We start from the raw sequence: 23,949 nt of genomic DNA, 5'->3' as shown, positions 1-23,949 counted from the left end.
CTTTTGCAGCCCTGCACACTTGACCACAGAATCCTTTCCTTGTGCAATGGACACAGTTGGTCCCTACCTGCATTCTTTCTTCCTCCTCCCTTCCCCCTAAGAAGAAGCCTCAGGAAAAGACGATCTCTCTTATTCTTGGTGTTGTCGTTCTTGGAACTGCTGCTGCCATCCTGTTGCTAGGAGAATAATAACATGAGCTGCATGTATCCATCACCCAGCTTCACCAATTATCACCCACACCCACACCTCCCCCGACCTTGGATTATTTTGAAGCAAATTTCAGTCATCATATTATTTCATACATAAATTTCAGTATGTATTGTTAAAAGATGAGGACTTTTTTAAAAACACAATCCAATTCTACTATCACACCTCCAAAAACCCCTGAACTAATTCCTTTTCACTGCATATCCATGACTATTGAGTTCTTACTTGGCTCCCAGTGTATTTAAAAACATAAATTTTCCTTGTGTCTAATTGAGACCAGTGCCTGCTGGGAGAGATAATTATTATTTAGCACTCAATAATCATCCTGCCTGGGTCATAAGTGTTAGTACTATTTGAAAGTTTAACTGAGCCCAAATCCCTACTGTGAAATGCATAGTCAGACAGGCTTGGATTGGAGTATTGCCAGTTACAAACTCTATTGACTGTGGACTAGTAACTAAGCTTTCTACATATCAGTTTTCAGAACTATTTATAAAAATATTAGATTAGGGAGGATCCAGGGACCTAGGTTTTGGGAATGAGTGGCAGAGGGAACAGGGACTCCCCCTGAGCCCCCCAAATTGTATCCTGCTCCCCAGAAAACATATCACTCTTTCTACTGCTCTTCCTGTAACCCTTCCCCACTCATTCAATGCCTAAATTGAGGAGTCAGGATTTCTTCATCACTGACATGTTTCCAATCAGTCCACAATTGCAGGGTAGGAGCTCAATATTGGTGATAAATATACTTTATGAGTGTTTTTTTTTTTTTGAGAATATTTTCTTTAAGGCTTTTCCAATAAATAATTTACTAGGGCAATGAAAGATGGAGGAAGCAACTCTGATTACATCTTAGAGCACTGAAAGCCCACAGCTATTTAAAAACTTTCTGGAAGGAATAATTCTTCCATATTACATTTTTTAAAAATGGTTACAGCACAGCAGTTGGTCTCTTGTGTGGTGCCTTTCTCCCATCTCTCTCGTGGATGCCACTCTGAAATTAGCATCATCAATACGTGTTTTTGGACTGCTGGATGCATAGCACATAGCTAGCTTTTTTGTTGTTGTTGTTCCCTTGTTAGTTTTTTGTTGTTGTTTTGGGGTATAATTGACATAACATTATATTAGTTTCAGGTGTACAATGTAATGATTCGATATTTGTATATATTGCAAAATGATCACCATGATAAGTTGAGTTACCATCTGTTCACCATACATAGTTACAAAATATTTTTTTCTTGTGATGAGAACTTTTAAAATCCACTCTCAGCTACTTTCAAATACGCAATACAGTGTTATTAACTATACTCACCATGCTGGACATAACATCCCCATGATTAATTCATTTTATAACTGAAAATTTGTACCTGTTTGACCTCTTTCAACCACTTCGCCCACCCCCCACCCCCACTCAGGCAATCACCAATCTGTTTTCTATATCCATGAACCCGTTTTGTTTGTTTTGTCTTTTATTTTTAGATTCCACATATAAATGAGATCATAAGGTATTTATTTTTTTCTGTCTGGCTTATTTCACTTAGTATACACATAGCTCTTCTGGATTTCCACTTCCTCATCTTTAAAATTGGAATAGCATGTTGTTAGGATTTGGGGTAAGGATTTGAAAGTATTTGATAATATTAGTGCCAGGAATGAATGAATGAATGAATGAATGAATGAATGAATGAATCAATCAATCAATTAATCAATCAGTAGATTGAATGGCTCATTTATTAAATCAACAACTACTTAGTGAGGGCCAGTTAAGTGCTAGGTATTATGTTTGATTCTGAGGTTATTATGGTGAACAAAACAGCAATCTGTGCCCTTCTGGAGCTTAGAATACGGAAGGGAAAACAGATCCCAAATGAGTAAAAAGCAAATAAATATAGAAACACAAATCTCAAGTGCTCTGAAGGTAATGGTCAGGAATTTTGATAGAGAATCTTGAGGGGAGGGGGTACTGTCTTAGATCTCGTAGTCAGGGAAAGACTCCTCTGATGTGGTGACATTAAACTGAGACCTGAAGGATGCATGCTCCAAGTCTCACCCCCACGGAGGTTCCCAAGGAATTTTTAATGGACTCTCTCATCAAGACAAAATTGAAATATCTTACTATGGCATTCAACATCCTCCATAACTGGGATTGCCAGATAAAATATAGGATGCCCAGTTAAATTTCAATTTTAAAAAGGTTTTTAGTGTGATATCAAATATTGCATGGAACATATTTATACTAAATTTTTGATTATTGTTGTTTAAGTGAAATTCAGATTTAACTGGGTACCCTATATTTTTACATGCTAAATCTGGCGACCCCCTCCATAATCTGCCCCAGTCACCCTCTCCTGTTTGTTTCCCACCATTCCCGCCACACACCCTATGCCCTGTCTACAAGAAATGGTCCAACTACCATATCTTTTCTCATGCTGTTTCCTCCGCCTGGGTCACCAGTCTCCCACCATGTTCTGTGGGCAACACTCCTGCTCCTTTAAACCCAGTCCAAATGGCCCCTCCTCTGGAAAACCTTCCATGTCAGGGCACATTATCCCCAGTCCAGGGTGCTCACTGAACCTGGTTCTCACAGGGGTTCGCCTTATAATTCTGTGTTTTAAGGCTTGGTCTCTAAACACACACAGACAAGATTTGAATGCCTGCAAAGGAAAGAGTATAAGCAATGGTCTCTTTTTTCCCACCATCCCCCCCAGTCCTGCTCAACTCCTCATAATACGAACATCAAACATCAATTGAGCACTTTTCTATTCTAGGCACTGTGCTGAGGGCTTTGCCTGCAGCATCTCATGTAAATTCCCCCTAATCTTATGAGGCAAATCCCGTTGAATCTCTACTTTACAGGTGAGTCAATCAGGAACATAGAGGTGAAGTCACGGGCCTCTGTTTTCACTCCTGTAAAATGAGGATCATAATGATATCTTCTTCCTCCTTCGGTTTCCTTCCCAGCTAGAATGTCAGTTCCAAGAGGGCAGGAACTTTTTCTTATAAACTTCTGTATCCTCCGAGCCTAGAATTATGGCTGGCATTGAGTAGGCCCTCGGTAAATACTTGTTGAGTGAATGAATGAGTCACCTTACAGATGAGGGCATTGCAATTTAGAGAGAAAGTAACTTGACCTAGGGCACACAGGTAGATGTGGTAGAACTTTGACTAGAGCCAGAATCAGTGGTGTTGGTAAATGTTTAATAACTAACTCTCTGAAAACCCAATATCCCTGATTTGAAGCATTTGTTGATTTCGATGATCTAAACACTCCCATTACGGCTGATTTCAAGCCACCAAGCTGATGTCAATCTGCTTCCAAATTTCCTGAAAATGTAACCATAGCCTCTTGCACATCTGTCTATACAAGTCGGCTCCAGCATACCAAGAACTAGGACATAATTCTAAAAGGGTCAGTTCCAAAGGGCATACCCCCACCATGACTCTATCCTGCCTCCTAAAACAAGGCACAGTCCCTACTTACAGCTAAATAGGATGGGAAAAGACACTGAAATAACTCAGTTCCAAGCAGATTGCATTAGGTGATTCTTAAAACACAAACAAACAAAAAAAATCACAAAACTCCTCTGCTGAAAACCTTTCAATATCTTCCCAATGCTCTTAGCATTAAATCTAGTCTCCTTACTATGACCCATAAGGCTCGTTGTGAAACTTCCCCGTGTCAGGCCCTGTGCTAGGCTTCTTATAGCAGGATTTAATGGTGAACACAATATCTGTAATTCCTGCCCTCACAGAGCCTGAGTCCCAACAAATGAGGCTGTCGATAAACAAATAATCAACTACTAAGTACAAAATTACAAAAGCAAATATATGTGCAGTACAGGAGGTGCTAGGAAAGAGAATAATGAGAAGTGGGTGCCTACTTGGACTAAAGGTGAGTTGAGTTACTCTAAGAAAGTGACATGTGAGACGTGAAGGAGGAGAAAGAATTGGATGAGGAAAAGGAGAGGATCTAGCACTTTGAAGAATAAAAATAATTCCTGTATAACTGGAGATAGTAAAGATGGGGTGGGGAAGATGGTTATAAATATTGCTATGGTCTGATTATGTGTGTCCTCCCCAAATTTGTAAGTTGAAATCCTAACTCCCAAGGTGATAGTGTTAGGAAGTGGGGCTTTTGAGAAATGACTAGGTCATAAAGGTGGAGCCTTCATGAATGGGATTAATGCTTTTATAAAAGAGGCTGGAAAAAGCTCCCTCACCTCCTTTGCCACGTGTGGACACAGTGGGAAGGCACCATCTATGAGCCACAAAATAGTCCCTCACCGGACAACAAATCTGCCAGCCCCCTGACCTTGGACTTCCCAGTGTCCAGAACCGGGAGAAATAAATTGTGTTGTTTATAAGCCACCCAGGGTATATTTTTTCCACAGCAGCCTGAAGGGACTGAGACAAATATGAACATGAAGGGCAGGGGGCTAATGGCCAAGGGGGCTGGGGGAGAGGCTTAACACCCTTTGAAGGTAGACCCTTATTTAAATCCCAAGAGTGATTTGCTTCAATGATGGGCGACTTTCTCCCACAGAAAACCTTTTTATAGATCATCCAGTTCCCACCGGGTCTTGCATAGGTGAATAAACAGAAGCCCAAAGAGGGAAATGTGATCACCAACAGTTTTTCAGCCAGGAATAGTTGTGTGGCCTTGGACAAGACCCTTTCTGAGCCACAACTGTCCCACAGAAGAGAGCCACCCATATAATTTACATTTTCTACTAACCACATTTAAAAAGTAAAAAGAAATTTGTGAAATTATATATTATTTGATCCAGTAGATCCAAAATATTTCAACACGTAATCAATAGAAGTCTTAAAATCCAGTGTATATATTTTTTACACTTATGGCACATTTCAATTCAGACGAGCCCTATTTCAAGCCCTCAGAAGCCAGCCACATGACGTTAGTGGGTATAGTACCGGACAGTGCAGTTCTATGCCTCAGTTTGCTTATCTGTGAAATGAGGATAAAATAAGGATAAAATTGTCTAAGTCACTGGAAAAAAAGTGAGAGCGCTTGCGAAACACTCAGTACAGGGCGCGCTGGATAAATCTTAGTTCCTTGGGTCTTTTCTCTCAGGGCACCGCCCTCCTTCAAGTCTCCGCCCTCTTTCCCCACCCCTTCAGGCTCAGGGCGGAAGCAGTACTGTCGCAAATGCAGCGCGCTTTACGGTAGCGCTGTCTTTAACCGCAGTGTGGCTGGCTCACGTGTCGCGCGCACTTTTACCTCATTGGCTGTGCGGCCCCGCTCACGGCGCTTTTCGGCAGTGTGGCTGGAGCCGCTGCTAAGAGGGCCACCGTTTGGACGTGAGTGTAGGGAACCAGTGGTTGGCTGGGCCTGGAACCATGGATGTGGGCGAACTTCTGAGCTACCAGGTAGGAGGGACGAGAGGGCTGGGGGACCGTACTCTCACTCGGGCAGGGGTGGCAGGTCGCAGTGCCAGAATCCCTTCATCTCACCTCCTCTCACCTCAGTCCAGGGCCCGGGTCCCTTGACTTCTCCTGCCATTGAGATCCGAGCCTCTCATTTCACTTCATTCCCTCTCGAGACCCTCCTGGTCTCTTTCAGTTCATTTCTTCTCAAAACTCGAGCGTCTTCTTCTCAACTCCAGTCTGGGCCCCTTCTCACCCTGCCCTGGGGCCTGGTCCCTTCATCTCTTCTGAAGGCCCCAGACCAGCTTCACACCACCCACCTTCAGCTCTGTTCTCCAGTCAGTGAGTTTGTGGTGGTGATGGTCGGACAGCATTGGTCTTTCTTGCATTTGAGCGCCAGCTTCTCCACTGACAGGCTAACGTGGCTTTCGGACAAGTCATTTCGCCCTGTTTGAGCCTCAGGTTTTGTATATATCAAACGGAGACAGTAATAACCATCTAGTAGGATTGTTTGAGGACTCTGTCAACTAGTGGATGTGAAAGCTGATTTTAAAGTGTAGAAAGCTGTCACCATGTTAACTGCAGATGCTGGGAGATGTTCGGAATTCTAGCCTGGGATGGGTCCCTAGGAATCTTGTCCCCCTTGCTCGGGGTACTTAGGGGGAAACGGTGGCCCAGAGGGCAGAAAGGATTTGTCCAAAGTCACTCAACAAGTAAGAGCTGGGATTAAGAACTAGCTCCCAGCTCAAAAATTTTCCTCCCTCTTTTAATTTCCTAAAGAGGCTTCTTGTGAGTGACACTAGAGCTGTTGTTTCCAATATTAGTAGCCACTAAGCACATATGGCTACTGAACACTTGAAATGGGACTAGTCTGAATTGAGAAGTACTGGAACTGTAAAATCACATTGGATTTGAAGACTCAGTATGAAAAAAGTAAAATTTTTATATTGACTACATGATCATATTAATTATATCAATAACATTGGTTATTGACCACATTGATTAAATGATTATTGTGGATAATGGGTGAAATAAAATATATTTAAAATAAATTTTACCTGTCTCTATTTACTATGTAACTATTAACCGCTTTAATGTGGCTACTAAAATTACTGTGTAGTGGGCCTCTTATTGTATTGGACAGCTCTGCAGTGTAGAGAGTAGGTAATTAAGAGTCATGAGTCTGGAGCCCCATGTTGCTTGGAATCTCTGTTTTGCTATAATAATAACTGGCTGCTATAACCTTGAACTTGAACAAAAGACTTAACTTGTCTATGCCTTGGTTTCCTCATCTGTAAATGGAGGCAATGTTGGTACTTACCACATAGGTCTGTTGTGAAGCTTAGACTAATGCTTATCAAAGAGTAAACATTTAGCAAATGTTAGCAGTTATATTTGTGCCACTACCTCAGCCACTATACAAAGAACTGACCTTGGAGACTAGACAGAACTTGTACCGTTTCCCCGAAAATAAGACATAGCCGGACCATCAGCTCTAATGCGTCTTTTGGAGCAAAAATTAATATAAGACCCGGTATTATATTAATTATATTATATTATACCTGGTATTATATTATAGTCTTATATTAAAAGAAGACTGGGTCTTATATTAATTTTTGCTCCAAAAGATGCATTAGAGCTGATGGTCTGGCTAGATCTTATTTTCTGGGAAACACGGTAAGCAATGGGGAGAGAGATAGCCAAGAGATTTCTCTTTTTAAGGTGGTAATTGAATGTGAAAGAAGAAAGGAAATAAGAGAGTTGTTGAATGAGTGGTTTGTCTGTTTGGGAGTTAATGGTAGCCATTGCCTCGTAGAATATTAAAGCTAGAAGAGGTTCATTTATCTGCTCAACAAATATTTATTGAACCCTCACTATGCAAGGCACTGTGTCCACCAAGTATACAACATTGAACAAAGCAGACAAGGTTCTTGCTTTTGTGGAGCTTATAGTCTGTTGGGAAGTAACAGACTATAAGTGAGGATAATAAGTGAGGAAACAAGAATTCAGATTATGATAAGTGCTTTGAAGAGTACACAGGTAATATTGTAGCCCAGTGTTTAGTGTGGTAGCCATTGGGTACATGTGATTGTCAACACTTGAAATGTGGTTAGTTTGAATTGAGATCTGCTATATGTGTAAAATATACACTGGATTTCCAAGATTTAGTATGAGAAAAATGAATATAAATATATTAATTTTATATTGATTATGTGTTGAAATGATAATACTTAGGATATATTGGCTTAAAGAAAATATTAAAATTAATGTCACCTTCTTGAAAACTTTTAATGTGGCTATTAGAAAATGTAAAGTTATATATCTGGCTTGTTCGTGGCTTTCCATATATTTTCATTGGAAAGTGCTGCGAAAGAAAATAACCTCCGGGAGTAGGAGACAGGACCTGTTTAGGGAATACTGTCTGGGACGGACTCTGAGGAATGGACACTAAAGGACTAAAAGTTGAGAAGGAGCCAATCATGTGGAAAGGGCAGAATGATCAAGGCAGAGGGAATAACACATATATAGGCTGTGAGGTAGAAGCTGGTGCAGCCTTGAGAGATCAGAAGGAGCTTCAGTGTAACTGGTACGGGCTGAGTGAGGAGAATGGCAGGGATGAAGTTGGAGATGCAGGCAGACAATGGACTGTGTGGGCCTTCCTGTGGGCCATGACAAGGAGTTTGATTTTATTTTGAGAGATGTGACAGATAACCTCATTCAACCCACTTGTTTGCAAATGAACAACGAGCTCCATTTTGGTAAAGGGCCTTCCCTGAGGTTGTGGGCTCAGGCAGTGGCAGAGTTGAAACCAGAATTCTGATCTCCTTATTTCTCGCTCTGCTCATTCCCCACACGCACTATTCGTGCATTTTCCTTTCTGAAAGATCAGGGTCCACTCCTCCTGTTCCTAAAAGATAGTACAGTCTGGAATCTAGTCTGGAATCAGTCAAATGCACCCATCGTTCTGTGGAGGTCTTGAGAATCATCTGAATTAATGGATTCAAAAGCTCTTTGAAAACAGTAGCATTTTATAGATATGAAAGATGCATCACTTACTTGCATCATCTCTCTAAAGCGTTATAACCAGGGTGCTGTTTTTAATCCCTGTTGCATAGATGAGATACAAAAAAGTACCTATCTCCTTGCTAGAGCTCCTAACCCCTGTGTGTACTGCTTGCCTACTCTGTGCCAGAAGCTGAGCTAACGTGCTTTCAGATAAGTTCTTACATTTAAGTCTCAACATGGCCTTTGAGGTAGGGGGTGTTTTTTCTCCCATTTTTTTTTTAATAGAAAAGGACACTCAAGGTAGAGAGGTCAAGTTACGTGAACAAGGTCAAAGAGCCACTAAGGAGTGGAAGTGGAACTGGAACCAAATGGGTACCCAAATCTAGTTTTCCATTTTGTTTTCAGATTTTTAAAAACTTTAAATATTGAAGTGTGGTTCACATACAGAAGAATGCATAAATTTCAAGTGCCATTGAGATTATGTTACCAAATGACCACTGACGTTCGTTTCTCAGGGACATGTGGGAACAAAATTGTCTGATTTGAATGTCCCCAACCCCATAGTTTGATTCAGTAAGTCTCCCAACAGGACCTTAGACTTTGCATTTCTAACAAGATCCCAGGTGATAAGAAGCTGTTGGTCCAGGGACCACACTTTTGATCTCCTGATCTAGAATGATCTACACTTCTTTTAAAATTTTCTCCAACTGAGACATCCTCCCTTCTCATGACGTAAGTTATACTTTTTCCCTGCCATCCAAGATATTGAGAGCAAATCACTTAATCTTTCTGGGCCTCAGTTTCTTCATATGCCTAATGAGGGGATTAAGTAAGTCTCTTTGAGATCCCTTCTAGCTTTAAAGTTCTGTGATACTAATTATTTAGGCCAAAAACTCCAGAGATTTCAAGGATAAAAAAGCTTGAGGTAGTAGAATGAGCTGGGGCTGAAAATCTGAAAGATTTGAGTTTTAATCCTACCTTTATCATTATTTATCTGAGTAAGTCAGGACCAGTCACTTTCCACATCTCTTTTTTTTATTTTTTTTTATCACTTATAAAATGAGAGGATTGGGCCAGATAATTTCGGGTTCTTTCCTTTCCTACAATTCAGAGGCTAAGGTAAGCAAAGAAAATATGTAATGTCAAAAAAATGTTTATTAAAAGTAACCTCTTTTGTTTTGGTTCTCACTAAATTGCATTTTGGGGCCACTTGGTGGGAAGAGTCCAATTTTCTGCTGAGACTGGTTCTTTTTCGTAGTAGAGATTAGGTAGCAAGGGCCTCTGTATATGCCTTATATCCTCGACATGTGCTAACTATTCATTTGAGAAGTCAGAATTACAATGTGGGCAGGAGGTGTTGGAAAAAGTCTTAAAGAGGAAGCCAGTTATGTTCCCAATATGGAAATGTACTTTTTTGATGCCTTCAGGCTTAGACATCTCATCAAGAAGTGTGCCCAGCAGTTTCTGGGTTGAGAAGTTTCTACTGCATAGATATGTATGTGAACTCCAGGGCATTCTCATTAATTCTAATTCCACAGATGTCTGGAAAAAGTTCTTACATCTGAACTTTTGCAATAAAGAATTCACATGTAGTGCAGCTTGACTCAGTGGGAATAATTTGCTTTGTGACATGAGAAGTATTCTCTTTGAGGCAGATTGGGGCCAGGGACCCTTGGTTTTGGCAATATTGCAGACGCCCACTCCTTCTGACACCTATCAGTAATACCATAGCATTTCCTTGGATTGCAGGGGCTTTTAGCAGTCTGTAATCTTGCTCCTTTCCCCTTAATTATTTCTTTTTTGGTAATAAAACAAATTTCATGATAATAAACTGGCAAGAACAATATTAAAAGAAAGTATTGGAGAAAAGGAAATCTTCTACCCTAATCCAACACATATTTTTATTTTCCTATAGTCCTTATGTATTTTGCATGGCTATATCTATTGTGTTTCGTGTTCTATAGTTTCAATTTAACATTGCCAGAAATATTTTCTGTGTTTCTACATAGTCTTCATGTTATTTTTAATGTTTGCATGTTTTTGCTCAAGTGATAGACTGACCACTTTCCCCTACATTGTTCCTCTATAATTGAGTATGTAGGTGGTTTTCAGGTTTTTGTTCTTGGAGATAATATTGCAGTGAATTTCTTTATTTGTGTGGCACTGTTTTTCCTTCTCATCTGTCCTTAGTAATTACCATGTACCATTTCCTGTGCTAAGTATTTCATGTACTGAAATTACATTAAGACATTATCTGGACCTTAAAGAATTCATAATTGAAGGAGCAAGACAGACATTTCAACAACTGCGTGAATGAAGTATTATGGCAGCACAATGAAAGGAAAGATGAGATATGCCTGGAGAGGGGATGGCTTTGGTTTGGTCCTTGAAGAAAAGGGAGATGACATTGGGATCTCAGCCTTGATGAATGAATAAGAATTCTGTGGGTAATGAAGGAGGCCGAGGAGAGTCATTCTTGACTAGATTAGTGAGAGCAAAAGCATGGGAGTGAACTGTTCCAAGCATGGAGTAAATGGAGGGGAGTGGCAGGAGATGGTGGGGTCGCTTCAGCTGTGGTTATGTTAAGCAATACATAGTCTTTTGTCTTTTATGCTCATATGGAATAATCCTTTGTCAGTTTGCAGTGCTAAGAGCAGTGTTGTGTCCAGGTTTTACTGCAATCTCGATACTACTGGTTGTCATAATTTCAGTTGCCCATTAATCTAGTAGGTATATACATGGTTAGTTCAAGTTTGCTTTAATAGTCATTTTTTTCTCCTTGTGTGTGTTTATCATTTGAAATTCTTATTATCTGCCTTTTTCTGTTAAGGTAGTGTTGTAGTTGAGCTTATCTGTTGTGTTATTTGTTGATGGTGTGTGTATAAGAAACTACTGGAAACCTGAACACTTTGCGCTCAAATATGTTTTTCGTTCTGTGGTGGCCCCATTTGGCCTATAACCCTGAGACTGTTATCCTAATCGTGATATCATTTTATAGCATCATGAAATAGGCTCTTTTTGCATGACAGTTTCAACTAGTGCTTTTCAAAGTTACTTTTTGTTAGTAGCGAGACTATAAATAACAGAGAAAGAGCTATTCTCACATGCTATTCCCATTTCAGGGCGTTTTCTGTTTCATCCCCTGAATGATTTTTTTCTTAAGTTCATTTCCTCCCTTTGCAACCTTGTTATCAACTCTCCTCTCCCCTGGTGCATTCTTTAGAAACTCATAAAACACGTCTTTATGTGCCTCCTTGCACACTAGACTTTGAACAGAGAAGCAGAGACCAGCACCTAGCACTGTCTCCCCCATGACTGATGATGTCTTATAAATGATTATCTAATGATTGAGTGAATGAGCTAGTACGTGCCGTCAAACACGCTCTGTTTATTTCCCCTTTAGGAAAGCTTTTGTTCTAACGTTTTGTTTGCTTGCTGGCTTGTATGTCTGCTTTCATGTTAAACTTCAAGCAAGTTTGATTCAAATCTTTAACTTCTGGATTGTCCTCCTCTTATACTCTATACTCTTGCTCGATACTCTCGCTATAAAACCTGTATTCTTTTTTACACTTTTTATTTTGAACTGATTTTAAACTTATAGAAGATTTGCAAAAATAGTAAAGAGGGTTTCCACATACTCCCACCCAGCATCCCCGAAAGTTAACCTCTTTTAGAACTAACTACAGTAAAACGATCAAAACCAGGACATTAACATTTATATACTAGTAACTAAACTACAGACTTAATTCAAATGTCACCCGTTTTTCCCCTAATGTCCTTTTTCTGTTCCAGGATCCCATGCAGGATTCCGTATTACATTTAATTGTCGTTTTCTGTGTCTTTTATGATCTTGACATTTTGAAGAGTCCTGGTCAGTTATTTTGTGGACTGTCTAACACCCACATTCGTGAAGGTTGCCAGTACCCTCTTTGCCAAAGATTTTCTGGAGCCTCATGATTCTTGATTCTTCACTAAAATTTGATTTCGTAACTCTGTTCCTCATCATCTTAGAATGCAGGCAACTCTTAGGTCACTAGCCCTGAGTTGAGTTTCGTGTGTCTACTGCACATTCTGGCCAGATGTTCTGGTATCACATAATTCTCTGCATCTTTCCACCTGCCCCGCCACCTACCCCGATTTTGCCTTTTAATCAGGGGTGTCACTGTTCAGCAGACTTGAAGGAAGCCTTGGAGTTACTTCTCAAAGATGAAAGGGCCCCAAGATGAAAGACAAACTTCTTTTCCTCATGGATCCTACAAGCTCGGGAGCAAGTTTCTCTCTCTCAGGAGTCAAGCAGGTGTTAGGAGCTGAAAATGATGAAGTCCCAGTTCTTGCTCGTGGAGCTTACAGTCGAATGGGGGCACCCACCAGATTTAAAAACGGATACTCCAGTTGAAGTGCCACTGCTGTTTGCAGAGGCCTGAACAGGAGGTGCTGGCACAGACGCAGGTGCAGCTCTGCTGCTGGCAGGTTGCGAGCGCTTTGCAGAGGGCTTGTTGCTTCTTCAGGAGTCTTCCCTCTATCCCCGTCTTTCAATCTCAACTGCCATCATCTTAGTTTAGATGCGTGGGACCTGGTCAAATAAGTAGCTTTCCAGTTGGTCTTTTTATCTTCATGGATTTCACATTGGAATGTGGGTTGACTTCCTCCATAGGACAGCAGAACGCTCCTCTCTGATCAGGATTCAGTCCTACCTCTTTCAGCTTCGCTGGAGGTGGGTCTTGTTGAGATGCCTAATTTTGGAGGTGAACCCGAGCAAGGCAGCCTCACCTTTGTGCACTCTCTCACTAGGTCATCATTGTTTAAATCGGGGGGTTGAATTGATAAGGTTACCCCAATAGAGAAGTTTTCATCTATAAAAATGACTACATTGAAGATGTGGATGATTCAAATAGCTTGTCAGCACAGTTGGGAAACACCATTGAAAGCACGTGACCTGAGTGGGCCTATTAGGCCTCTTCTAATGTTCAGTGGAGCTTATGAACACGAACTCTGGTCAGACGGCCTGTGTTTGCATCCTGCCTCTGCTACTTGCTACCCCTGTGACCTTGTTTCGGTTAATTAAGCTCTTTAAGCCTCAGGTCTTCATCTTTAAAATGGAGATTATATAATAGTGTGTTTCTCTGCCTCACCATCTTTTAAAAAAAAAATCTCTGCTTTACTGTCTTTCTTTTTCATATAGGATTAAATGAGACAGTGTGGGCAGTGCTGAGTAGTGCAGTGCCTGGCACATAGGAAGTACCCAGGAAATGTTAGCTGTTACTTTTTATTATTGATGTCATTGCAAGCAACGCACATGCTCTCGCAAAAGAAAAAAAGAATGTTTTTCTTGCATTCTACAAAGCTGCGTTAGTATTTCCAAGGCCGTTGGTCCCTTGGAGGTTAAGGTTTAGAGTGCTCTAAAAGGAAATGAGAGCAGTTTGTCACCACACATGCGCAGTGCCAGACTGTAGTCAGTAGATGAAAGCACACCCCGCTCCACCAGGTAAGCAGTCGTTGACGTCAAGGGTTATGTTGTCAACACAGGAATTCTTTTTCCCAGGTCTCATTAATATCACTAGGATAGCTCAGTTTTCCTCTTTTCTAGTGCCCGGAATCTCATTTACAAATTATTCCTTTTGTTTTCTTTCCCCTAAACTTTGTGAATGAAGTGGTTGGTTTCTGTCTGAGTCTTTTATAGGCGTAGAGAAACTGGAGTTAGGAGACGGGATAGCAGGAATTCTCTTACCTTCTCCCCGGTCAGCCATTTGATTCTTGTATTTCAGCTGAATAGTTCAAAACCATTTTCTTGTCCATGGAATTCCAGGAGTGACTGATCTGAAAGTGTCGGCCTAAACTTTAGGACCCCAGCTCCATTGTGGGTTGGTAAATAGAAACTGGATTATCTTCATCCCAAGTTCAGCGAAAGATCTAGTGAGACTACTGCAGTGCATTTTCATCTCTTAGCTCCTTTTAGGTGATCAGTTGCCTGTAAGCACATTATCCACTTTGGCTCCACAGACTTCCCTTCAGCTGCCCAGCAACGTCCACAGTCGTTGACTGAACTGAGGAAGATTTGAACTCAAGCGCAGATATTATGGTGCTTCTCTCTGAATGTGTCTGACCATATTCCGAAGGCAGGTGTGATTGTTTATTGAGTAGTTTGTTTGGTGTTATTCATGCGCTTATTCTGTTAGTAACATAACATTGAGGATTGACTATGTTTTTTATTTGACCCCTCTCTTTCCAGTGAAGAGCAACTGAGTTTAAAATTACTTTTAGGATCTTTAAAACTCTTTTGCTGTGATATTCGGATATGTTTTCCTGTGGCTTGCACCATCAAGAACAAAGATGTTTTGTATGCCATATTATGTAACATTTTGTGATAAATTTTTTTATGTCATCAGTGCCATTAGATTCTAATTTATCTCTGCTTTGATTGATGCTACTTAGTATGTTTTGAGTATTTTTTGCTAAAATTCAATATAATGGTAAATTTATTACCACATAGCAAAGGTTTAAAATAAAAATAATGTTATTTATGTACAAAGCAGCTCAAAATGTTATTAAATGCATAAAATAGTCAAAATATCGACTTTTTTGTGGATTTTTGACACATTTTGAAAATAAACTTGAAATTAATTAGCACAGTGAAAGAGTTAATAGATGTAAACATTAATCGTACATCAGTCCTCTGGGGCGTGTCGTGTCGGGATGCTATTTTCTTTGCAGCTTTGGATAAAAAGAAAAGAATTGCAGCTATAGTTTGTCCTGTTTTCTCTAAGTGGCCTCTTTGAATGTTAATGCTTCCATGACCTAGCCGGACAATCAGCTCTAATGCGTCTTTTGGAGCAAAAATTAATATGAGACCTGGTCTTATTTTACTATGAGACCCGGTCTTATTTTACTATAAGACCAGGTCTTATGTAATATAATGTAAGATATAATGTAAGACCGGGTCTCATATTAATTTTTGCTCCAAAAGACGCATTAGAGCTGATTGTCCGGCTAGGTCGTATTTTCGGGGAACATGGTAATAACTTCCCATATTAATGATAAGGGAAACTTGAGCATTTCCAGGTTACATAATTATTGACAGAGAAGCTGAAAGATGGAGTGGGGGCTCTGGCCAGGAGTAACTGTTGGACAGGGGAGAGTAGAGATGCCAAAGAATCAACAGAATGCTGAAATTCAGCAATCGAGGAGGACAAAAAAAGAGACATCACCGTTGATAAGTTAGGGGTGTAGCTGAGAGAAACCCATAATGAGGTTCTTTTTTTAAAAAGGTGATACAGGTTGTGTAGAATTGTCCTAACTCCTATTTTATCTGGTATCTTTGGAAAATGTGTTGTTCCTCATACATTTTTCCAGATTTTCCAGATGATTGAAGCTTACAAGTGGAGCAAGACTGCTAGAACAAGAAGGACCTAGAAACGATCTATTCCAGCCTCTTTTTACAGGTGGGGAAGGCAGAGCACAAAGAGGGAAAGAGATTTACCTCAGGATCCCAACTACTCGGTGAAAAAAATGGGGTTCAGAGCAGTGCTTTTCCAGGCTCATGCCTCCTCCTCCTTTACATATTCAAAACTTGTATTGTTCATCATTTTGTGTGGAGTTATTTTTAAAACATAGACATTCTTGCTTTTCTCGATAGGTCATACTGTTATCCCAGGATCATTATAATGAACTCGTGTTAATTGTGCTCAGATAATCCCATGACCTTTGGAAGTGTGGGAAGCTTTTGCTCCATTAAAACACTTGGAGAGTTAGAGAGATTTTGAGTTTTTGTGCCTACTTTTTATAGTTTTGGAGTTTTGGAGTTTTTTTTTTTTTTTTTGTCTCTTTGGTGTCAGCTGTCACTGCTTAGTGTTATTATTTGTTTGATAGGATTCTATGTGACATTTGAGGCCTTGTCTGCTTTCTTTTCATGGCGTCATGAAGAGTTGAGGTTGTTGGATGAATGAGCCATTAATAGTCTTCGTCATCTTTGGATGAACTGTAAAAGTTTAGGGCTTTTCTGTTAGATACTGAAGGCTGTAAGGTATTAGAAATCATGTTAGTAACTTGTCTTCGTTTTCCATCTAGCATTTCCTCTAGCATCTCTTTGTCTACCGCTACGATGCTGGAGACTGAAGAATGTCTGAGTAATTACTGCTGCCCACTAGTGAGTCTTTCAGGAGAAACTAACTCTCACAAAGAGGGGCTTAACCTGGCCTGCTGTGGTGTGCCCTTTATTTTTCATGGCTGCTTATCTTTCTGGAGGGGAGCGATTTACCTGTCTGATTGCTTGACCCGGTATCTTTAAGCTAGTCTTAAATCCAAATTCACATGCCCGCCAGCCCTTGAAACCTAGATTGGAGCAGCCACCTGAGACCCTGTGTGCTTGTTTCCAACCTGTTCATGCCTCTGCCCAGTTCCCGTCCTGTGCGTAGCTCTTGGCGCTCTCTCTCCTTTCCCCTTCTCCTTCCAAAGCATGTGAGCTCATTGTGGGTTCACGTACGTGCACAAATACACTTTCTTTTGGACTTAGTACATATCTGCTCACTGGTTCCCAACTGCTGCCTCGTCCAAAAGGACTCTGGCTGGCTGGGACTGGGCCTGCTTCATATAGTGTGCCTTGTATGGTGTACCCTGCCTTCACTGGACCTTGAAGACCGAACCTTTGGCCTCAGCCCATGGTAACCACCGTTGCCGGCCCATCGGATCCTCTTGTGAAAGAACAGTTTGGGCAAGACCCTACCCAAGAAGCTTAGTTCTGCAGCTCTGAGAGTCTCCCTTTGCCATTGTTTCCTAGTCATTCACCAGGGAGTGGAGATGAACCAACCAATGTTACTAGGGCCTTGTGACACATGCTCAGAGGCAGGCTGTGAGCCAATGCAGGTTTTCGACGGTAGGTACATTTCATTTGGATTAGTGACCCAGTAGTGAACCTTTCGTTCTTTATTCAACAAATATTTATTAAATGCCAACTAAATGCAAGATGTTATACTAGACACGGGGAGTAGCGCGGTGCGCAAAACAGTCTCAGTCCCTGACTTTATGGAACTTAGTAGGTTTGTTCCAAAGTAACTGCGGTTTAAAAGTCTAGAAATAATTGCAAAACCCTCAATTACCCTTGCACCAACCTATGAATTCAGGGAGGCAAGACACAATAAACAAGAAAAATACATGTGAATAAAAAAGAACACCCGAACAAGCCAACAAATACTAGATAAACAAAAACAAGATACTCAGGTAGGGAGATGAAGGAAAAAATGAGCTGATGAAATAAAGTGATAAGGGCATCAGAAGGTTCTAGAAGGCCTCTCTGAGGCGGTAACATTTGAGCTGAGGCTCTGAGTGAGAAAGATCTAGCCATATGAAGCACAGTGGGAATGCAGTGTAGGCCAAGGGAAAACCCAATACAGAAGCCTAAGGGGACAGTTGAGATAAGGACAGAAAGGTCAGTCAGCTGTGGGGAGGAGGGGAAACCCCTAAATGTTTAGAGTTTATTATTGTGAGTACAATGGGAAGCCATGAGGGGTTTTAAGCTGTGGAGTGACACAATTTGGTTTATGTTTTAAAAGACCACGTCATCTGTGGTCTGGAGAAGAGATTGTAGGGGAGCAATCGGCCAACTTATATAGTTGTTCAAGGTGGAGTAGAATTCCCCTTTGTGCTGCAGAGGGCCGCAGCTGAAGCCCGGCTCGCCCTGGGATAATTGCTTTCCTGCCTAGGTTGTTTTCAGAATCTCCCAGTTCTGAACATTTAATCTGCGTCCTGGCTTAATCAAGAAGCAACACCCTCCTAGTGCCAGGCTTGGCACAGAAACGGTGGGCACCATGCCTTTTGTTGAGCACCCTGGGCTGGAGAGAATGAAACCAGCAGCCCCCTGGTGTACCAGAGGACAATGCAACTGGCCCTTGGCACCTGGTAACTTGTAGGAAGCTTTGGAATCCATAAACTTTATGTGCTTCTGCAAAACAGTTGCAGATGGTCTGGACTGATGATTAAATATCACTGCTCTTCTGTCCAGATCTACTGCGGCCATCCTCTCCATGCCTGGTTCTGCATTACAGTGGGTGATTAAAGGGGCACAGCCACTTCTGGTTACTTCTAGGACATCTCTTTCAGGGGCTTAGAGAGAAATTTCAGTTTCTGCCAGTTTTTGTGTAAGTGATTGCAGTGAGCAGTGGCTGTGAATAGGTTATTTTTTGTTTTGTTTTGTTTTCAAAAATTTAAAAACAAACTTAAAAAGAACTTTCTCGAATGAAAGGGAATAATTGCCTGCCGTTGCTGTTTCTGCTGATTCTCCACTGGGAGTTCTGCCATCAGACTTGTCAGAGTTGGTTGGCAGGGACTTTTTCTCCTGAGTTAGCACATGGAGATCTGAATGGGCAGAGATAACACAAATTAGCAATGGTACAAGCATATCTGCAGAGGAACAGATTTCCTTTTGACCAGAGGTACCATTGGGCACCACCCTAATTCTTGATGCATCTCTTACCGCAGATGACAGGACTTTTCAGCAAAGAAAAAGAATTGCTTAAGCACCACCTGAGCTGGGCAATTTTTTATAAGACTTTAGACTTTCAAAGACCCTCAGGCTGCTCAGCCTGCCAGTGTAAAGTCACTGAATATTATCTCTCTGGCTTCTCACTAGGGATCGTTGCACCTCACTCAGCATAATGAACTTGGGGAGGAAGAAATTCTGATTTTTTTTGCCAAAGATTTCTTCTTCCACCCCCACAGAACTTAAAAGAACACAGAAGGCTCAGGGAGAGAATGAAAAAAAGAGATGGTGTTTGCCTTCTGGCTGACATGTGTCAGTGATCACATGGGGATTCCATAACGAAGATTGCAAATCACTTTCCATCTTCTCAGAGACTGTCCCATAATTAGAAGATCAAACATTTTGTTTAAATTAGTCATTTTCTCCCTATCACCTCTGTGTGCTCTAAACCACGATGACCGCAAGATGGAAGCTGGTTAACTGGTCTGATATCGGGCTCCACGTTCTAGTTGTGATTGTCAGCCAGAGGTGAGGAAGTCTTAATTTAATTAAAAAAGCAGTTTTTAGCCGTGGTTCATGTTGCGTGAGGCAGAGGCGCTTTGGACCATGCAAACTTTTGATTGATGAGTGCAGTGAATACGGCTTTTTTCAGGACTGTGACACCGAGCCTAATGGGGTAATGTTGGGAGGTAGGTGTGCAGCTGGGCTTGAAATAATTGCCTGTGCAAAAATGGCAGATTTGCCTTCCATTGACAGATTGTCTTTGTGTTTGTGGGAGAAGGGGGTTACTCATAGGAATGGTATATTCCTGACTTGAAAGGAATGAAAAGCAGCTCGTAGAGGAGCTTACGGAAAGTGCCATATTTTTAAATGAAATAAAAACAACACGTGTTTTCTCCGCCCTGTGCTACCCAGCCAGAAGAACAAAACAAAGGGCTGGGGACTACCAGGTATTCAAGCCCACTGAAAGCCAGGCTTTGTGCTGTTTGATTGGTGTGTGTTATTCCATTTCATCCTAACGGCAACCCTGGCAAGTCGGTGTTCTCAGTCTCATTTTATAGACGAGGAAAGGAAGTTCTCAGAGGTTTAGTACCTTGCCCAAAGGTACCCAGGAAATAGGTGGTAGAATCTGTTCCCTGATAGAGGACTCTGCTGGGTGGAGGTCGCTTAAAAAGAGAAGCATCCTAGAGAGGCGAATCCAGCAGAATGCCAGCATTACCCTACCTTGTACTTGCCTCCAGTCTACCACGTATGTCATTGTTGTCCAGAGGACACCACATACTGGTTTTCAAACCCAGGGGAGCAGAGCACCGAGCGTTAGTTACCAATCCCAGGGGAGGATGCCAAACCCTTCTGCCCATTGCATCTTGGAATTGGAGTTGCCAAGGAAAACACAACATGGGCAAGCACTGGATGGAACAATGCTTTATTCACATAGAGAAGAGACAGAGCAAGACCAGCTTTAGTCCGCGCTCATCCCTTGTGGGAAGCGCACCCTCTTGCTCTGTAGCCATGCGGGGCAGTTGGCCTGCGCGCAGCCCTCTTTCTTGCTGCAGAAGGAACCCGACCTGAAAGCCCGTGGTGTGCTGGCGAGCCATTGACACGCACGCGTCAGCAGAACAAAGGAACAGGAACACTCCTTGAGTCTGAAACCAGGAGAGAGATTCCCACACAAGGTGATAGGCCTGGCGCCGGCTGAATGGACTCTCTCTCTTGGTAGTGAAGTACTCCGGGCCCAAGGCCCACTCTTGTGCGGCTAAGTGGGGTTTTGAAGTACTGCGTGCATGAGACTGCCTTTCCCAACAATTCTTTATTGAAATGACTTGATTACATGTCTTTCTTCCCAGGGGACTTTGCATTCTAAAGGGCCATGACCAGATCAGTGCCTGCTGTATATAGTAAATGCTCCTTAAATGTCTCTTGACCGAAGAAAGGAAAGAATGAGGGATGAATGGATGAAACAGCCAGTTACTGATCGGGCCCTGAATTTAGGTATCTTTCGATATCTTGTTAGGTCGAGACTTAGCACCTCTGCAGTTACCTTTTTCTTGCCTCTTTCTTGAGGAGGAAGAGATTAAGCTGGGTTTGTGAATGATAGTGGCCCCAGTCATAGGAAACCCTGGGTTGGGTGAAACTTACTTTAAGTAACAGTAGATGACTTTCAATAAGGCTGATTCCAATACTGTTGTACCCCGAGAGTTGACTGGCATTTTTGTTTTTTTTTAAAGCTGTGGGTTGTCTCTGGCTCCAAAGCAAGAGATTGATAGAGTCATTTATTTGCCAGAGATTTACTGCAAGTCTCCCGTGGGCTATACTTGCTGTTTCCTCTTTATCCAGAAGTATAGGCAAATATAATAATAATAATAATAATAATAATAATAATAATAAAAGATAATAAAAATAAGATTAGTTTTTATTTCGTGTTGGTTGTATCTGGTGTATCCATTTCTATTTGATATTTTTTCTTATTGAATATTAAGTACTTTTCCTGGGTTAGGTACTTCTTCACTAAGGGGGCTTTTTCCCAAGGATGAGACAGATTTGTCCAAGTGACACACCATGGTAGTAACAAACTTAGCTGTCTGATTACCAAAGTCCATTTTTTTCTCACTGGGTCATGTTCTCCTACTAATAGGTCTGGTTTAACATCAGTTTCTTACGTGCTTTATGTTTTGTACAGGCCTGAAACACCCATGGGCTTCTAAAACGGAAAGTAGTAGAGCTGCTAAAAGTTTATTTAAGTTTAAGTAGCTTCGGGGAACAGATCTGTGCTAAGCACAGACCTTACTACATCCTGCTGTTAAGGCAGGATGATTTCCCAGTCACATGGTGGTGGTATGATGCAGTGGAAAGAGCCAGAGCTGAAGGCTTACTTAGATCAACTGGCTGTGTTTGAATGCCATCTCCACTATGTATTTTCTAACTCTTTGACCGTAGGCAATTCTCTCAGCAGGCCGCCTGAGTACTTGGTTTCCTCACTTGCAGGCACAGGGAATGGAATTAGCAAGATCAAAAAGATAATGAAATGTTAAGTTCCTGGTACATACTAAGCACACAGTTGATGGTAATTATGTAGCTTGGATGATCTCTTGGTGAGGAAGCTGTAGGAATAGTGATTCTCTGACCTCAGTGCCTCCTAAGAAGTTTTGTGAGATTTCTATCTGACTGTGTCTACTGAGGTCCTTCCTGGCTCACTTATACAGCTTTATGCAGCTTTGTTGAAATGACGTGACTGGCTGAATCCCCTGGTGTGCGGGCTTTTTCAGCCAGTGTATCTCTGTGGGTTTGGGTATGTTTACCTGGATTCTCAAGTTTCTAAGTAATTTCTATCTGAGACAAGTGAGTAGGATTGATGTCAGGCTGCTTTAACACAGGTGTTATAAACAAGATTAAGAGGTTGTTGAAGAGATACCAGTGGAGCTCTGGGGCCAGCTTGCTGGAGTCATTCTGAATTGACAGCTAATGGGTAGTTTGCCTTGATGGCTGTCTCTGAGTTGGTAACTGACAAGAGAGTCACCCACAGAGGAAACCTCCTTATGAAAATTCATTTTACTTTCCTTTATCAGATAGTAAAGCTATCATAACATGTAACAATGTCTTTGCATCATGTAAAAAACAGTTGCCATTGCACTGTCTTAAGACTTTGTTTTAAAGGCAGCCAATTCTTTCTTTTTTTTTTTTTGATACCATAAGCCTGCCAAGCTTCAAAGAAAACTTTAAAAGGGGGGCAGATGGTCTAGACAATTTATGTATGTATTTATGACACCTATTTAATTATCTTTCCTCGGTAGAGTTTTTTCCTGCCCACCAAGATATGTGTTTTGCCTTATCTAGTCTACTAGATTGCTAGGAAATTGAGTATCCTAAAATGTTCTTGAAGTGAGCAGTTATTAGTTTAAAATTGCTCTGAAGTCAATATTAGATCCTCCCTGAGAGAGTTGTGGTGGTGGGGATAGAGCTTATAGTGAGGATTTGTAGGTGGGCAAGAGCCACTTACCCAGGCTGCCAGAGAATTCCTTTTGATCATATTCCATGAGGCGGGGCCAGGTTCTCTGTTTTCCGTGTGGAGGGAAGATTTTTACTCTAAGAATAACTCATTCACAATCCTTGTCTTTATTGGGAATGGAAGTATTTTGCTAACGTTAGTGGTTTGTAAAGCTTCTAGAAATAGTAAAACCTTTGAATTGAGGAAAATAAAGTGCACCTTAGACAACAGCAGATGTGAAACCATCTATTTGCATTGTTTTTGAAGGACTCACTAACAGGCATGTATTGAGGCCATAACATCAATGCTTAAATCAGCACTCAAATGCTGGTAAGTGTCTTATATAATCGTGCCATATTTTCGGATTCTAAAGTATTATCCATGTTGAAAAATATTCTTTTTTAACAAGATACTCAAGGTAAAGTTTAAAGTGAGTTCTGTCGTCCTTGAAATAAATGTGGCAGCTGTTATGTAATAGACTTATGTGGAAAAATTTTAAGCTGTAGAAGAAATAATGGTCATAGTTAATGTCCTCCTAGGCTCCTGAGATCAGAACTGTGTCGGAACCTGAAGGAATTAATGAGCAACTGTGAAGACCTAAATTTTGTAAATAAACAAAATGATCTGTGTCTCACTTACCATCTGGTTCTCACTTATTCAGTCCTAAATCATTCATTCTCCCAACCCCCTTCCCATTTTCTCAAAGCATCTTCTCTTTTCTTTCCTGTTGACATACACCCTTTCCCCGCAACTGCTCCTTCTATTTGAGAGGAATGCAGTTTTGAATCTTGGCGATGACCTCAGAGGCAACTTGTAGAAAAAGTAATTAAAGATTTCTTTGCCCCACTTTAGTCTTAATGAAATCGTCCATTGCTAGAGGCAGCATTCCACTGTC

The 23,949-nt window shown here is 41.2% G+C and overlaps 1 protein-coding gene across 2 annotated transcripts in view; it reads left to right on the top strand.

The window, feature by feature from the left end:
- The first annotated feature begins 5,444 nt into the window (after nt 1-5,444).
- Nucleotides 5,445-23,949, top strand: part of CTNNBL1 (catenin beta like 1) — a 144,176-nt gene continuing 125,671 nt past the window's right edge. Inside the window, exons 1-2 of one of the 2 annotated variants that reach the window (XM_088789134.1) lie at nt 5,505-5,595; nt 14,599-14,718. In XM_088789134.1, the coding sequence (XP_088645260.1) occupies nt 14,692-14,718 (27 nt within the window). In that variant the 5' untranslated portion in view covers nt 5,505-5,595; nt 14,599-14,691. Of the gene's footprint in view, nt 5,596-14,598; nt 14,719-23,949 lie in introns of both variants that reach the window. The other variant, XM_088789133.1, reaches the window with a different exon arrangement.

Source organism: Rhinolophus sinicus, chromosome 13 (genome assembly GCF_057876585.1).
Source record: "Rhinolophus sinicus isolate RSI-liver-muscle chromosome 13, RSI-T2T, whole genome shotgun sequence".
Lineage (NCBI taxonomy): Eukaryota > Metazoa > Chordata > Mammalia > Chiroptera > Rhinolophidae > Rhinolophus > Rhinolophus sinicus.
This window is presented reverse-complemented; position numbering and strand designations above follow the sequence as displayed.